We start from the raw sequence: 14,601 nt of genomic DNA, 5'->3' as shown, positions 1-14,601 counted from the left end.
CTTGACGGTTTTAAGGAGGATTTTTCTAGGTTACTTATCTAACCCAGAGATTCCAGGTAGCTTACAGCTGTGATCAGACTCTAGTTTAGACCTGAGACTGAATGATCTATTAAAAATAGATTATCTAAATAGGGTAGGACCGTTATGCCTTGATCCCTTAATCTGGCTAAAGGAAGTGCCAGAATCTTTGAGAACACCCATGGTGCTGTAGCTAGACCAAATGGCAGGGCCACAAAGTGAAAATGATTATTTTCTATTTCGAAGCACATACATTTCTGGTGAGCAGGAAATATTGGCACGTGGAGATATGCATCCTTGATAATCGATTGAAGCCAAACAAATTCCCCTCCTTGCAGGATGGAAACAATCGATCGGATTGACACTATGCGAAGGATCGGATGTTTAAGTGCCAATTCAGATCTTTGAGATCTAGAATGGTTCTTAGATCTCCGTTTGGTTTTGGAACCGTGAAAAGGTTTGAATAAAAACCTGTGCCCTGTTCCTCTAAGGGAACCTCTGATATCACCAACTGGGATAATAGATCCAGGGCCAGAAAGAGACTTCTTTTTCTCTGGATCCCTGGGAACATTAGATCTTAGAAAACGAGGAGACGGTAATTCTCTGAACTCTAGTTTGTAACCTAGAGAAACTGAAGAAGCCACCCATCTGTTTCGACATTGTTCCTGCCAGATCTTTGAAAACTGCAGGAGCCTTCCCCCCACCGGAGCGAGCAGGGGGCGCCCCTTCATAAGGAGGCTTTAGCATTCTGCCTTGTGGGCTTTCTGCCCCAAGATCTCTTTTGACCCTGGTGCTGCCCTTGGGGTCTTCCCCTTGAACCTGATGGTTGAGGCCTTTGAGACTGCCTAGACGCTGATGCCCCTGGCACAGGTGAGGAAGCATGCTTAAAGGAGAAATGTTTGAACTTTTTCTTTGCTGATAAAAGAGAACTTTTCCTATTCGAGATCCTTTGGAGGTATTTATTCAGATAGTCTCCAAATAAACGTTCACCATGAAGGGGGAACTGGCCAAGAGTTTTTTTTCAAACGGTGCTTCGGCTGTCCAATTTTCAGCCTCAGAACTCCGCGAGAACGAACTAGTCCAAGCATAAGCCATGAGGCTTGAATTATAGAATCCTTCATAACATCTACTGTGAAAACATAGTGCATCTGATACACTAGGCCATTGCTGGGCCTGCTGATCAGGCAGAATCTTAAGTATCTCCACAAACTGTTCCTAATGGACTGGGATACACCAATTGCCACAAGAACCGGCTGCGCTACTGAACTTGCTAAAGACATATTGCTTTTGGAAAGAAGTTCCAACTTTTTATCTGTTGGATCCTTTGACATTAGCGCATTATCCACTGGACACGCGAGACTTTTGTTCACTGAGGCAATCGCAGCATCCATTGCTGGAACTCCCACTCCTTATAGAAATTCTCTTCCATAGGATAAACTGTGGAGAATTTCTTAGGAGGATAATATTGTTTACCCGGATGTTCCCATTCAGAATACATAAGCTTTTTTAGCCATGAATGAATGGGAAAGGCATCCCCAGATCGGGGAGGTTTAAATGATCCCAAACCAGAGGTGGGTTCATCAAGAAAAACAAGGTATGCAAAACAAGGTATGAATCAGACTAGTAAGAGTGCACAAGCAACCCGATCCCTCCATAAAAAGAGTACCTGTCACCACCTATTACTGTCACAAGCGATGTTTACATTCCTTGTGACAGCAATAAAAGTGATCAATTGGAAAAAAAAAAAAAAAAAAAAAAAAAAAAAAAACACAACAACAATTTAATAATATAAAAATAAATAAAAGAAGAAAACAAATCATAAAGAGCCCCCGTCACCGGGAGCTTGCGCAGCAAAGAAAACGCATACGGAAGTCGCACCCGCATATGTAAACGGTGTTCAAATCACACATGTGAGGTATCGCAGCGATCGTCAGAGCAAGATCAATAATTCTTGCACTAGACCTCCTCTGCAACTCTAACCTGGTAACCTTAAAAAAAAATTAAATGTCGCCTATGGAGATTTTTAGGTACCAAATGTCACCAGTTCACGAGTGCGTGCAATTATAAAGCATGACATGTTTGGTATCAAATTACTTGGCGTAACATCATCTTTCACATTATACAAAAAATTGGGATAACGATACGTTTTTTTTTTAATTCATGAAAGTGTCCCTTTTCCCAAAAAGTTGCGTTTAAAACACCACTGCACAAATACCGTGTGACATAAAATATTGCAACAATCACCATTTTATTCTCTAGATTCTCTGCTAAAAAATATATACAGTGTTTGGGCTTCTAAGTAATTTTCTAGCAAAAAATATGGATTTTAACTTGTAAACACCAAATGTCAGAAATAGGCTTAGTCACGAAAGGGTTAAGCATTTGAGCATTGTCTACCAGACAAGTTACATTTTTATTCACATTGTGAATTTTTCCTCCATAGGATAAAGTGTAGAGAACGTTTTAGGAGGGAGAAAATGCTTATCTGGGTGATCCCACTCAGAATACATAAGCTGTTCCTATAACGGATGGACAGAAAAAGAATGCATAGCTTGGGGAGGCTTTAGGGAACACAAATAAGTGGGCCTTTCAGCGGACTCATTTAAGGGTAACAAATGTGGAGCGAACCATTTCTGTAAGTGATTGTACCAGCAACTTTTCAGGTTGTGAAGCTGAAAAAGGTTCTTCCACATTTGATTCCTCGGATGAGGAGTCCGCCTCCTCACGGTCCCCTAAAGGGGCCTCATCTTCCCCTGCCCACTGATTCTCTGTTTGAGGGACTTTGGTGATAAAAGGTGACCTATCGCATTTTCTCCCATGATGGGAAGATGCAATTAGAGCAGTCAATCTTTCCTCCAGCCCCACCAAAGCGGAAGAGAAAACATCCTCAGTAATGTAGACAGGGGCTGAAGTGTTGGAAACAGTTGCAACACTTAACAAACCCGATGGCTCACCCTGACCAGCTACCCCATGATCTTCAGGGGGGGTGGCATTGCTGAGGTGAGACTAGGGTCCTCAGAGCCTGATGGTGATACCTTTGGTCCCCTCTTTGAGGAATGTTTATGTCCCCTTCTGGAATGCATAGTCCTAAGCACAAATGCAGAGGTACTTGCAAGGAAAAACGCCCCCTGCTGAGCAATAGTTCAGCAATTGTTACTGCTATTAAACGCTCAGCCTGAAATGTGCCTTGGGGAATGCCTGTGTCCCAACACCCACATGCCCAGATCTGCTTCTGTGTCCCTCAGTTAGTCCAAATGAGACTGACAATGGAGTTTGAGTATAAGCTAATCCACCCTGCGCTTTGATGGCAGCGCCAACGCTGCGCTATGCCATGCCTCCTTACTTCCTCACTACGCCCCCCCTTTAAAAAAAAATAAAGTGATTCCTCCCACACGCAGGACTCCAATCCGATCGGCGTGGGGGGGTGTAGGAGGAGAGCACGAGGAAGAGGAGAGCTGCCGCTTCTAAAAGCGGTGGAGGCGGAGTGGAGTGGCAAACCGCCAGACCCTACAGCATCCCCCCTGCCTGCTCCTGGAGAGGGGAGAGAAAGCATTTCCCAGGTGGAGTAATTGCAGCCAAATCTCTGCCTCCAAACCACTTACCGGTGGCCAGAACAGATAGCTAGAGGAAGCCTGCAGCTTCTGATGACACAGAGCGAGAGCTGAACAGGTATGTGCTCTTTACAGCCCCCAGTGGTGACTTTAGGCATGACAACATTTACTGTACAGTAGAAATCCAAAAGGAACATTTTTTTTTTTTAATTCCTCAGAAATCTCAACTTGCCTTATCCCGCTGCAGGATTCTGTGGTAAAACCAAACAGACCCAATCTTCACCCATCCTGGCAGGCTCCGCTAAAAAACCTTCAAGGACTGGGGTCCTTTTTAATTGGGGTTCCACTGCCTTGGACCTGTATAGCACCCTGTCAGTAAGCTTTATAGCGCTACAATCTGACCAAAGCACTGAATCCCAGGGTCCAGCTCTCAAAGAGAAGCGTTACAGGCAAAATCTTTTTTCTTGCGCCATGAGGCCCGGGTACCAACCACTTTGGCCTCAATGGCACTTTGGATGGATCCGGTTGCAAAGGCTTGCTCCAGCCAGGGATATGCCAGTGAAGCCTCTGCATAGTGTGACGAACACCTAAGACCCTGGCAAAAAAACGGAGGTACTCCCAGTAATGGGAGGGGTTATATAGGCAGTGAATTTCCTGTCTTAGGGTGTGCCAGTGTCCATCACCTAAAGGTGGCCTATATACCCATATAGTTATTACTATGGCTCTGTGTCCCGTATACGATCAAGAAACATTTTCATAAATAGCAGATTTCTCCTCATAGTATCTTCCAGTTTAACTGTATTGCATTGTGTAAATCCAGAGTTGTGCACTATAGTTACAATGTTTTAATAAACTAGGCAATGGCATTAATATATATACCTTGTGCCCGAGCTGAGCAGCTTCTCCTCGTGCAGCTGTGGTAATAGGATCAACGAGGTGACCAATCTCTTGAACCACAGATGTTAGTTGTTCTTGGAGCGCCTAAACAATTAATAATATAAAAGTCAGAGCAAATTCTAGGACAATGCAATTGTACTAAATGGACGGAAAGTAAAACCTACAATTTAGGTTACTGACAATCTATACCTCCATTTAAATCCACAACTAAAATATATCATGACAGAACATTTCAAGTCATGCAATACATTCACTTGTGAATTACATCCTAAAATGTACAGGAAAATTTCAAGTCTTGCCAAAAGTATGCGATCATCTACCTATTTTTATAACACATTAAAAGAATTAAGGATCATGTGAAGGAACAAAAGAAGATATGCGTGCGCTTCCATTTAGTTGTGCTTAACGCCCCATTGCATCAGAATAGGCTTGAGCCCTATGGAGAAAATGCATGTACTGTGTACATCTCCAGATCACAGTTGGGCAGAATAAAACAAGTGCAGGATGGTTGGAAAAAAAAAAAAAGTGTACTTAAGAACAAGATGTCATTTAGACAAAAATTACTAATCACATACGCTTTACAGAATATATTACCTCATAAGAAAATGCTGCATGGGGGACTGCAAACGTGAATGACTTCTACTACTCCCAGTTCTTTAGTAGAACACAACAGCTACATGAACTAGATATAACAAGTTCTGCACGTTTAAGAAAAATCTGACATGAAAAATAGACAATTTGTATTCAACGTAAAATCCTTTTTTTGGGAGTACATTGAGGAAGTCTTGAATGAAGATTGTTAGCTCTTCTGAGCAGGGCCCTCTTAATCCTCTTGTATTTTATTGTATTGTAACTGTATTGTCGCCTTTTATATTGTAAAGTGCTGCATAAAGTGTTGGCGCTATATAAATCCTGTATAATAATAATTGGCAGGTGCATTGCCCCCTACAAGGGTATTGGACACAGACAACCAAAATGTTGTAGACCAGCCCAGGATAACCCCATTTTGCTCTTAGCATTCCTCAATTTTGTGATACAGCAGTACTAAGAGCATAATTATGCACACAGAGGGTTGGGACTTGTGTGCCAAGAAAATCATTTTATGAAAAGTACAAAAATGCTATTTTTTTGTTCACCGAGAGACACAGGAAGTCTTATACTGTCGCAATGTCCAAAAATAGCCCGACTGAAGGGCTGGCAATAGCAGACAAAAAACTAACAGGGTACTGCCTGCAGCCTAACCTAGGTCTTAAACTTAAACTGATTTTAGATGAGGCCTCAATCTGACCCAGCTGGTTAAACGTGAACAATGTGTGAAGAGAAAACCACATGGCAACCTTACAAATCTATGAAACAGTAGCCTGATGCTGAAGAGCCTAAGAGGCACTTACAGATCTAGTGGAATGTGCCTTGAAAGGAAAGGGTGGCACCTGATACTTACACTGAACTCCAGGATGAGCAAATATTGTTTACTACAAGAGACATTATTATTTGAAACTTTTCCTTTGTGGAGGAACTTCCTGAAATACAGACCAGTCACTTCTGCGCACTCTCCTTGTGCAGGGAGACAAGTCTTGTATTCGTCCCCTCCTGTAGTGGTAAGCTTGCTAGGTCCATCCCACCCACAGCTCTGCTCTCCGCACAGGCTATGTCTAGCACAATGAAGATGCCACTAGTTTTATATGGTAATAACTGGACTCGTAAAGGTATTTGGTATTTATATCCCTATTGCCTACTGCCCTATTGTGCCTCTTTAGGAATATATTTATATGAAAGTTCTCGTGACTAGAGTTCAGCTTTAAGGTCACATGCTTGAATAATGGTCTGTCTAAGCCATCAAAGAATGGTAGACCTAGAAGCTGGTTTACCCTTACGGGAACCATCAGGAATGACAGAGAGAGTTAGTCTTTCTGAAGGAGGTGGCTGACAGTAAACTGGGTATAAATAAACCTTTTTTTTTCTCCTACATGATAGTTCAATGTCAGTTAGGTGCTATAAGAACTCTCTTCTTAAGCATAGATGACACCACTTACCATCGAACATTGGTATGATACAGTTATTGATATACAGGTAACAGAGCAACTTAAATCAGGTTTAAAAGAACAATTGGAAAAACACTTAAAAACCTGAAGTCATTGGTTCCTGTATAAAAGACACCATGACCAATAAGGTAAGGATTTAATTTGAACATCAAAGAGAGAAGAGCTGTGGGGCCTCTTACCCCCCAACCCTTTAATTGATCCCTTTCTCTACCATACCCTTCCCTTTACCACTATAATTTCCAGACACCCTCTTTCTCAACTCCCCTTTGTGATTCTACATATTCTACATCCCCTACTCTGCTTACCCTTCTGCTAATCAGAAAATGGAAAATGTGAAATGGAGCAGCAGTCACCAATATGTTTATCAGTTATGCATTTCTGTTAAATGCCCTGAGAACGATCAATGCCTCTCTCTCTGCATTACTGGATCACAAGGTTAGTAAAAAAAATTCCAACCTTATGGTCAGTGCATGTGAAACTAGAATCTAACACGTAATATTACATTCTTATTATGTGAACCATATTCCTATAGTCAGAATTAGATTACCTGCCTGTAACTAGATTTGATTACAATAACATTTTTGTTTAATATATACCGTATTTATCTGCGTATAACACATGCCAGCATATAACATGCACCCGAATTTAAGAGGGAAGTTTCAGGGAATTTTTTTTTTTTTTTTTTTAAATAAACCACTTTGACAAAAAATGATGGTTAAAGCATCAATGCAGCCTGATCAGTGCCAATCTGCAGCCTGATCTGTGCGCATCTGCAGCATTGCTCGTCACTGCAGCCTGATTAGTGTCCATCAGTAGCATTGCCAAAATATAGGCTGCCATTGGGGGGAAGAACACTGACAAAATAGAGCCGGATCTCTTGTGTACTCTGCATCGCACCCAGTTCCGCCCCTTGGCCCGGATCCTATAATGGACATTGGTCCAATGCTGGGACGACAATGCTAGGAGCTGTTCAGGGGGCGGGACTAAGTGTGACTGCGAGTCGAGTACACAGGAGATCCGGCTCTATTTCAGCAGCGCTCATCCCCTCCGTCCCCTCGGCGTAACATGTACACGCTATTTTCCCCCTATTTTAAGGGGGAAAATGTGCGTGTTGTACGCCGATAAATACGGTAAATGCATCACCTTCCAATATCTTAATGAACATGGTAATATCTGAAAACTGCTCTTGGTTTCACCTAATAAGTATTAAAAAAGGAATTCCAGAGTGAATCTTACCTCTAGAGATATATCATCTCTCATAGCCAGGTTCTGGCTGACACTAGCAAGAGATGCCTGTTCAATACCACGAATACACCTGTTGATGCTGTCAATAGACTGGTCACATTCTCTCTGTCCTGGTGCTTTGTCCCTACATTGAGAGGAATCAAAGTGAATTACTAGTGTGATTATATGTTTTTGTTGGGCTTTCATGAGCCATAGGAATACCTCATCATTACAACAATAGACAACTTAAGATTTCTTTCTCCAGTTGAAATGACATGTGACCAAAAAGGAGCATTGGTAGAGCTGTAATATGACCATCTTTTGTTCTTAGAAAAAGTTACTTCCAGAAGGGGCGTTCTCGTGCGATCCTGGTGTTAACTAACCCTCAATCCTCTTCTCCCAAGCAAGCACACAATGGTAATCACCAGCTTTGCTCTGCACTCCATTTCAATTTCAAAGAGCTAACTCCTTGCTGAGAAAATTTCCAACAAAGAGGAAGAGGGGGTGCATGGAATATAATCCCCCAAGAATGGGGTATTGGGGAAAAACATCAGAAAACGCAGAAACTCATTTACAAACTGCAACTACCTGCAGAAAATATTTAATCTTTTTTAAAGTGCAGATTACTGGCGTTTAGCTACTGTCAGATACAAACATTCATGTGAATGTAACCCTATGCTCCAGAAAAAGAAAACTCTGCAAAGTAATTACAAAAAAAGAAAAGAAAAAAAGTAGACTGCAGAATTCTTTGCTGGGTAAACTCACAATTACCAACAGCAGTAAAAACTCTGAAAGTCACAAAAACTACTGCTAATTTGGAGTCACTTATACCCTCTCACCTAGTGGGCAATTGTGGTGAATTTGGTAGGACAGTTTACTAGTCCTCTGCAGTACCATGGCTACAAACAAGTAGAATTCAATTTGTCGTTTCTCATGTATCTTCCATACCTGATGGATGTAATCAAGCTCTTGATTGAGTCAGACACTACACGGGAGTGACCAGCCAGGCTTGACCATGTTGGTGGATCTTTAGGATTGATTGCTAAAGAGCGTGCTGTCTTTATAAGCGATGAGGAGCTCTCCAGCATAGTAACAGCCGATACTAAAATGGGTTCCTGAGCATTAGACCCCTGCAAGTAACAATATTACATAAAACATTCAATTGTATAGTTATACCAGTGAGGAGCATGTATACATGGATTCATCAAGCTTTGATATTAGTCACTCTGGGTAAAGTGAAGAACGGGGAAGAAAGAAGGAGCAGGGGAGAGGGGAAGGAAGAAGGAGCAGGGGAGAGGGGAAGGAAGAAGGAGCAGGGGAGAGGGGGAAAGGGGGGGGGAGCAGGGGAGGGGAGGAAAAGGGGAGAGGGAGAGAAGGGGGGGGGGAGGAGCAGGAGAGAGGGAGGAAAAGGGGAGAGGGAGGAAAAGGGGAGAGGGAGGAAAAGGGGAGAGGGAGGAAAAGGGGAGAGGGAGGAAAAGGGGAGAGGGAGGAAAAGGGGAGAGAGAGGAAAAGGGGAGAGAGAGGAAAAGGGGAGAGAGAGGAAAAGGGGAGAGGGAGGAAAAGGGGAGAGGGAGGAAAAGGGGAGAGGGAGGAAAAGGGGAGAGGGAGGAAAAGGGGAGAGGGAGGAAAAGGGGAGAGGGAGGAAAAGGGGAGAGGGAGGAAAAGGGGAGAGGGAGGAAAAGGGGAGAGGGAGAGGGAAGAAAGGGGAGGGGAGAGGGAAGAAAGGGGAGGGGAGAGGGAAGAAAGGGGAGGGGAGAGGGAAGAAAGGGGAGGGGAGAGGGAAGAAAGGGGAGGGGAGAGGGAGGAAAGGGGAGGGGAGAGGGAGGAAAGGGGAGGGGAGAGGGAGGAAAGGGGAGGGTAGGAATGAGGGGGGAAGAGCAAAGAGAAAGAGGAGAGATTGGATCCCTGTTAGGAGACTTTTTTTTTTTAATCCTGCCCAGGAAACCAACGCTATTATGGAAGACCGTACACAATACAATTTTCTTTCCTTCCACCATGCAAAATTGCTTGATTTCCTCATTAACACAGTCAGCGGAGCTATTAGCGTGCTGCTGGTGGGGAGCTGTCTCGGCCGGCAGAACACAATTATCACTGCTGATAGCTATAGCCACTGGCAGTGATTGCATAGAAACAATCTGACAGGCCTGCTGTACTGAAGTTGATCGATGAATTGACTTCAGTAAAACCAGCCTGCCCATAAATGGATCGAATCTTGGCCAGTCTGCTGAACCGACCAAGAATCGATCCATATATGGCCGACTTAACCACTGCAACATTGGTAGTTCAGGAACCATGAGGAGGGCCGACATGCCTGTAGTGAAGATTTCTCCAGAGTTCAGCTGCCTGCACAATGTGGGACACACTTAATTACAGGTAAGTCAGGTCACTAAAGCTGTAGGGCCTGGAATTACATATTATCGAAACTTCAGCTTAAAAGATGTTCAGGGTAACATAATTAAACTTAATTGGGGAGGCAAATTTGTCAGTTATAGTCAAGGTAACCAATGCATACCGACACGTGATATCTTATTAAATTGAGTGCACAGCACAATTAACCAATTTCTACTATTAGGTATAAAGTCCTGCTGAGGAGAGCAGGAAATACCACAGAGTTAGGGTAACATGTTGCAGAGAACACAAATTTTTACCAGGGTGGAATGGAAGTATTTCTTGCTCAGAAAATGTTTCTGAAGGGGACCAAAACGTTGACAAGGGAGTGTAACTAGTAACAGGGCTACTGTGTGGTACACTATAGTAGTTCTTCTCCCCTCTGCTAGCTGTCCCTTATTCACACTGCTCTGTCAATGGAAAACTACAGCTGTCAACTTGAAGTTTTCAATGAACTACCACGGCGATATGATCGCAATGGTAGTTCATGGAGTCTTCCTGTCAGAATGTATCAGCTTCCTTGTACAAGGTACGAGCAAGCCGATTCACTGACAGTTCTGCAGGAGACCTGCATGGCATCGGCGATCTGCTAATCGCTGGTGCTATGTGTTACAGGCTCCTTTGACCAAAAATAATAAATGCATTTTTTTTTACCTGCAAACAAATTTGCATTTGTTATCTTTTGTCAAAAGGTGAACTTAATCTTTAACGTGTAAGTGAACAGTTTTGCTGCAAACATGGGCTATAGCACAGTAGAGCCCTTCTAGAATAGACAGTAGTCACAGATTTATTCATCACCTATTCCAAAAATAGATTGTTAATTTCAGGTTAGCAGGTAAAACCATCCAAATCATTTCTTTACACTCAAAATCTCGATTTGAGGAATAGCCTTTAAGTAAAACTATAGCCATTTTTTTCCCCATTTTAGAGTAAGGGAGGGTTATAATCCCTGTCATATTTTTCTTCCACTATGTGTCCCATTGCAGAGATTTCCCTCCATGTCCTGTCCCATAAACCATAGGTGAACAGGAGATGAGAGGAAATCCCTGCTAATTAATGGACTTCCTTGGGTCCCCTCAGGTCACCAGAACTAGTGCCCCCATTGGAAGATTTCCCCTCTATTACTTTTCCAAAAGTTCAGATTTTCTTTTACTTTCACTTTTAATATTATTGGCAAACAGGACAAATTGAGAAGGTGAATCTCCATAACTGGGGCACAGACAGCAACAAAAACTGTCCTAATCCCCCTGCACTCTATCCAAAATAAAAATAAAATGTTTTGCCTTTAGTTATACTTTCATTTTAGGATATGTGGTGGAATGATACAGTAACTAGCTTCCAAGGAAGGTTTATTGTGTTACGCAATTGATCCTTTAGTCCCTTCTAGAGCTGCGCGATAAATTGTCAAAAAACGTTATGGTGACTTTCCCCATTGCAATATTGACAAAAGTGTTTCACGATTCTTATTATGAAAAGAATTCTCTCTGCTCTTCTGAAGCCACAGCCATCAAAAGAAAGGAAGAAAAAAAAAATGGGCAGTCTGCCAAGAATCACAACATTCTTTAGCAGTGGATCAAAGTGTAAACATTGTAACAATTTGTCAATGGAATAGACTTCGTGTGTAAATAAAGAAAGTTTAACCACTGAAACCTTTTTCTGGCATTTGTTGGTTTCAAGTTGAGATCTTTTGGCTAGAAAATTACTTAGAACCCCCAAACATATATTATATATATATATATATATATATATATATATATATATATATATATATATATATATATATATATATTTAGCAGAGTCTCTAAGAATAAAATGGTGGTTGTTGCAATATTTTATGTCACACTGTATTTGCACAGTGGTCTTTTAAATGCAATTTTTTTGGGGGAAAAAATGACTTTAACCACTTGAGACCCACGCTATAGCCGAATGACTGCTACAGCGCGGACCTCCTTTGCCGGGACGACATCTATTGACGTCGTCCCGTGCACGAGCGGCCTGCGCGCCCCGCTCTGTGATCGGCGAGTCTATGAGACTCGCCTGATCACTGATCCGAGCAAGGGGTCGATCCCGACCCCTTATCACGTGATCAGCTGTCAGCCAATGACAGCTGATCATGTGATACAACAGAGCCGGTAATCGGCTATTATTCCTCCTCACGCTGACAGCGCGAGGAGAAAAAAAAAAGAGCCGATCACCGGCGGCCACGATCGGGACATCAGTCCCGATCACGGCCAGCCCTGCCAGTGCCCACCTGCCCCCTGCCAGTGCCACCTCATTAAAAAATAAGTGCCCCCCATCAGTGCCCACAGTGCCCCCCAGCAGTGCCCACAGTGCCCCCCAGCAGTGCCCACAGTGCCCCCCAGCAGTGCCCACAGTGCCACCCAGCAGTGCCCACAATCTGCCTCAACAACGGTGCTGCACCCCAGTGCCACATATCCGTGCCCATCAGTGTCATCTACCAGTGCCCATCAGTGCCCAGCAGTGCCACCTATCAGTGCCCATCAATCAGTGGTACCCATCAGTGCCCCTTAGTGCCAGCCATCCGTGCCACCCATCCGTGCCATCTCATCTGTGCCAATCTTTGCCCATCAGTGCCGCCTTACCTGTGCCCATCAGTACTGCCTTATCTGTGCCTATCGGTGCCACCTTATCTGTGCCTATTAGTGCCGCCTCATCAGCGCACTTCAATGAAGGAGAAAAATGACCTGTTTGCAAAATTTTATAACAAACTATTAAACATGATTTTTTTTTTTTTTTCGCATTTTTTTTTTGTTTGTTTAGCAAAAAATAAAACTCCCAGCTGTAACTAAATACCACCAAAAGAAAGCTCTATTTGTGGGAAAAAAATGATAAAAATTTCATTTGGGTACAGTGTTGTATGCCCGCGCAATTGTCATTCAAAGTGCATCAGCGCTGAAAGCTGAAAATTGGTCTGGGCAGGAGGGGGGTTTAAGTGCCCAGTAAGCAAGTGGTTAATGAATTAAAAAAAAAAACACTAACCAGTAAAGTCAGCCCAATTTTTTTGTATAATGTGAAAGGATTTTACAGTGAGAATCGTGATCTTTTTATTCTAAGCAAAAAAAATGGAATTACGTACCGGTAATGTCCTTTTCCAGGAGTCTTTCAGGACAGCCACCTTAGAGAGACACCGGCTCCTCCCCTCTGAGGAAACACCGCCTTCAATTTCATAATTTAAGCCTCCTCCTCCCTTCGTTCCTCAGTTCTTCCAGAGTACCTCCGGCCAAACTGGGGAGACACAAGAACACGTCAAACAAATAAACTTTTTAAGTCTTACCTGACGATCTCATGCAATGAGTTCCCGATGATCTGCAACAATTTGGGTGGGAACCGGTGCTGTCCTGAAAGACTCCTGGAAAAGGACATTACCGGTACGTAATTCCATTTTTCCCCAATCGTCTTTCAGGACAGCCACCTTAGAGAGGATAAGCGAGTATATTACCTTAGGGTGGGACTACTGCCTGTAGCACCTTTCGACCAAAGGCTTGGTCTTTGGCTGACAGAAGATCCAGTCTATAGTGTCTCACAAACGTAGAAAAACTGGACCACGTTGCAGCTCTACAGATCTGTTCCGGAGACGCACCAGCCCACTCTGCCTGAGAAGTTGCCACGGCCCTGGTTGAGTGTGCTCTAATGCCCGCTGGAGGATCTAATCCCCCTGCCACGTATGCCTGCCCAATGGCTAACCTTAACCATCTAGCTATGGTACGTCTAGAGGCTTTGGAACCCTTCCTGGCCCCTGAAAATAAAACAAAAAGTGAATCTGTCTTTCTGAACTGACTTGTGCAGTCTAAATAATAAAGAACACATCTTCTAACATCTAGTCTGTGAAACATGTGTTCCTGTTCTCTAACTGGATTTGAACAAAATGTAGGTAGCACAATCTCCTGCATCCTGTGGAAACTAGAAGCTACCTTAGGCAAAAAGGCCGGATCTATCTTCAAAACCAGACGATCCGGAAAAGCCTGAAAAAAGGGAGCCCTGACAGAAAGGGCTTCGAGTTCACTTACTCTTCTTGCTGTAGTGATCGCCACCAAAAACACTGTTTTGAGAGTGATCAGCTTTAATGAGCAAGATTCTAACGGCTCAAAAGGTTCCCCTGTGAGAACCTGTAAAACTAAAGAAAGATCCCAAACCGGGAAGGGGGAGCTTGAAGCTGGTCTTTGCCTACCTAGGGCCCTGAAGAACCTTACGACCCAAGGATCTGACGCTAGATGTTTCTCTAAAAACACGCTCAAAGCGGAAACCTGAGCTTTTAGTGTTCCAAGCGCTAACCCCTTATCCGCCCCTGCCTGCAGGAACTCTAGAACGGCTATAGGGCTATGCACGTTGAAGGAACCCTCTGAACACCAGCTGTTAAACCGTTTCCATACCTTTAAGTAAATGGACTGGGTTTCCTTTTTCCTACAGTTTAGAAGAGTGGCTACCAACCGGTCTGAGAAGCCCTTGGCTTTTAGCAATTC

At 43.3% G+C, this 14,601-nt stretch overlaps 1 protein-coding gene across 2 annotated transcripts in view; it reads right to left on the bottom strand.

Annotated features, from left to right (window-relative positions):
- The window catches only part of TLN2 (talin 2), a 430,025-nt gene that overhangs the window by 51,777 nt on the left and 363,647 nt on the right, over positions 1-14,601 (bottom strand). For both annotated transcript variants that reach the window (XM_077472779.1, XM_077472780.1), the window contains exons 38-40: positions 8,681-8,862; positions 7,745-7,877; positions 4,449-4,550 (exon numbers count right to left, since the gene is read on the bottom strand). In XM_077472779.1, coding sequence (XP_077328905.1) covers positions 4,449-4,550; positions 7,745-7,877; positions 8,681-8,862 — 417 coding nt within the window. The remainder of the gene's footprint in view (positions 1-4,448; positions 4,551-7,744; positions 7,878-8,680; positions 8,863-14,601) is intronic.

Source organism: Lithobates pipiens, unplaced genomic scaffold, assembly GCF_037356315.1.
Source record: "Lithobates pipiens isolate NorthernLeopardFrog02 unplaced genomic scaffold, aLitPip1_a1.2 Scaffold_8, whole genome shotgun sequence".
Classification (NCBI taxonomy): Eukaryota; Metazoa; Chordata; class Amphibia; order Anura; family Ranidae; genus Lithobates; species Lithobates pipiens.
This window is presented reverse-complemented; position numbering and strand designations above follow the sequence as displayed.